Source organism: Citrus clementina, unplaced genomic scaffold, assembly GCF_000493195.1.
Source record: "Citrus clementina cultivar Clemenules unplaced genomic scaffold, Citrus_clementina_v1.0 scaffold_9, whole genome shotgun sequence".
Classification (NCBI taxonomy): Eukaryota; Viridiplantae; Streptophyta; class Magnoliopsida; order Sapindales; family Rutaceae; genus Citrus; species Citrus x clementina.
In genome coordinates this window covers 18,025,879-18,028,451 of record NW_006261964.1, presented here as the reverse complement: position 1 = coordinate 18,028,451, position 2,573 = coordinate 18,025,879, and the positions used below count along the sequence as shown (strand labels likewise).

Here is a 2,573-nt window from a genome sequence, read left to right as displayed (position 1 = left end):
TTACTATGAATCTCAAAATCAAAATATAATACAACAAGACTATTATGATGCGTCTCAAAAGTCGTGACTCTTTACACGGCCATCCTAGACAAAAAACAAAAATTTTTTTTTTTTTTTTGGTTTTTTTTTTAACAAGAAAGAAAAGAGAAAAGAGGAAAACCACCCACATATTTAAAATATACGTCAATTATCCCCACCCCACAACCTAATCTAAACATTATCTTAACATTTTATAATTTTACAGATATGCAAAAAAATAAAAATAAAAGAGAATAATAAAAGAAGAAGAAGAAGAGATCTCACCTGAACTTGATGCAGAAGCTTAAAAGCAAATAACAAAGATGAAGAAAGAGTCAATTTTTTTTTAACAACACCCTTAAGATTAAGAAGATGCGTTTCTAGAGAGACTACATTCTCTATATCCTGCCATCTTCGACTCAAATTTGTCCTAAGTTAGTCTTTACAGAAAAAAAAATTTTTTTTTTTGTTTTTTGTTTTTTTTTTTTTTTGTTTTTTGTTTTTTTTTTTTTTGTAAACACATAACCAGGACTAAGACATTCCACAATTATCAACTATTCCCTCCCCCCAACCTGAAAAAGACATTGTCCTCAATGTTTTAAAAGGAAAGAGAAAGAGTGTAGAAGACATCACATGAACACTACAACAGAAAATATTTACAAACGGAGAGTTAAATCTAAATCGCACTTCTTATTACTGCTACTGTTACCGTTACCGTCATTAGTCGACCAATTCAGTGCAACAGTCTGTGGATCTGGCTCTGGTGTATAAGCTTGCAAAAGATCAAGTAACTCATTAGCAGTAGAAGCAGAGATAAAGAGTTTTTTTACAGAATGTGGAACAAAATGATTCTTTATTGCATGGTTAATAAAAGTTAGCAAGCCGTCATAAAAATTATTAACATTTAACAAACCGATGGGTTTTTGATGAATGTTCAAGTGGGCCCAAGATGCAAATGTAATTAGTGCCTCAAAAGTTGCAAGATCTCCTGGCAAGAAAATAAAAGCATCAGCATGATTCATCATTTCAGATATTCTCTCTTGCATACTTGATACCACTAATTCTTCTCCAATTGGTGGGCCAGACATGCACACTAGCGGTTTCATGGGTTTTGGGATAATGCCGAGTACTTGGCTTCCTCTGGTAAAAACAGCTTCTGAGACAAGTCTTGATAACCCTCGTTCACCTCCTCCATATACAAGATGCAGTTTCCTCTCTGCTATGACACGACCAAGATCTACAGCTGCCTGAACGAACTCTTTGTACTTTCCATAGTGAAACCCAGAAAGCACACAAATATTTTTGAATTGTTTACTCGAAGATGATGCCATTGGACTAATTTTTCAAAAACAAGTTGTGAGTGTTTGAAAAATGAGCTCATATTTAAAGATCTTAGTAACATAAATAATGAGAAACAGCTGTAAATGGGTTGGCAATATTTGTCAAATGACGAGTAAAGCTCGTGGCTCAATAATTCAAAAACAAACAGTAAAAAGAAAGTAATGATTAGAAAAAGCAAACAGTAAAAGAAAACCAAATATTTATTAAATACAAAATCACATCGCTAAATGCAATAATGCAAATGATAAAATAACAGTAAAGTAAAATAACAGTGAAGTGAAAGGATATTTACTGGTAGTTGTGATTGTGGCTCACATCTTCCTCTGGTTTTACGTCCAGTAACGGCTTGAACGCCCTCTATGGGTCGAGGATCGGCTTCCCATCCAGTTTTCTTATAAACTGGCAAACAGGGTCTTTTTGAGTCAGATTCCCAAGACTTAACTGTGCACTTTGTTTTTGGAATAGTATCCACAAATTGTAAATTTCACGTTGCACAATTCCGCTTCGATGCGTCTCAAGAGATCGTAAGATATCATCCAACGATTCTTTACTCATGCCATCTTTAACGAATTTAATTTTATCTTCACGAGTATCAGAAACCATTCCTAAAGATTTACAATCTGGTCGTTTGCAACCAAGTCTCACACAGTTATGACATTTTGAGCCAAGTCGTTTAGCTCTCCTTTTCTTAGCAAACGTACTTTTACCAAAACCAGGCATGTAAGAAACAAATTGACCAGAAAACTCACCTGCTAATCGGACCTTTGCTTCAATTAACCAACGAATGTCAGAAGGAATGCCATTGATCATTAACAAACGCAGTCGTTCACAACGAGCTTTGTAAATTTTCCTGAGGGCATTCTGAGGGAGAGAGGGAAAATGCTTATGGAGTTTATGTTGTATTTCTTCCATGTATGATTTTGGGGTTTCAGTTATTGTGGGAAACTGAAGATACCGACTTAAGAAGTCACGGAGTACCGTTATCCGCCATTTATACGGGAAAATAAATCAAAACACACCAAAAACAAATCTGCAAAATCAAATCAAGCGTGAAAGCGAGCAAAAAGAAGCACACAATATAAAAGGAAAATGAACTTACATTCGTCCTCTCATTGAGTTAACCTCAAGCTCCATTTGAAATTCATATATGCCACTCTCTACTGTTCTGAGTTGTCCCTCTAGATCCTCAACATAGGACACGAATTCTGGTGGTT

The 2,573-nt window shown here is 35.1% G+C and overlaps 1 protein-coding gene across 1 annotated transcript in view; it reads right to left on the bottom strand.

The window, feature by feature from the left end:
* Positions 1 to 674: 674 nt before the first annotated feature.
* Positions 675 to 2,573, bottom strand: part of LOC112099465 — a 7,415-nt gene continuing 5,516 nt past the window's right edge. Inside the window, exons 10-11 of the mRNA XM_024186861.1 lie at positions 1,205 to 1,353; positions 675 to 790 (exon numbers count right to left, since the gene is read on the bottom strand). Of these exons, the coding sequence (XP_024042629.1) occupies positions 675 to 790; positions 1,205 to 1,353 (265 nt within the window). The remainder of the gene's footprint in view (positions 791 to 1,204; positions 1,354 to 2,573) is intronic.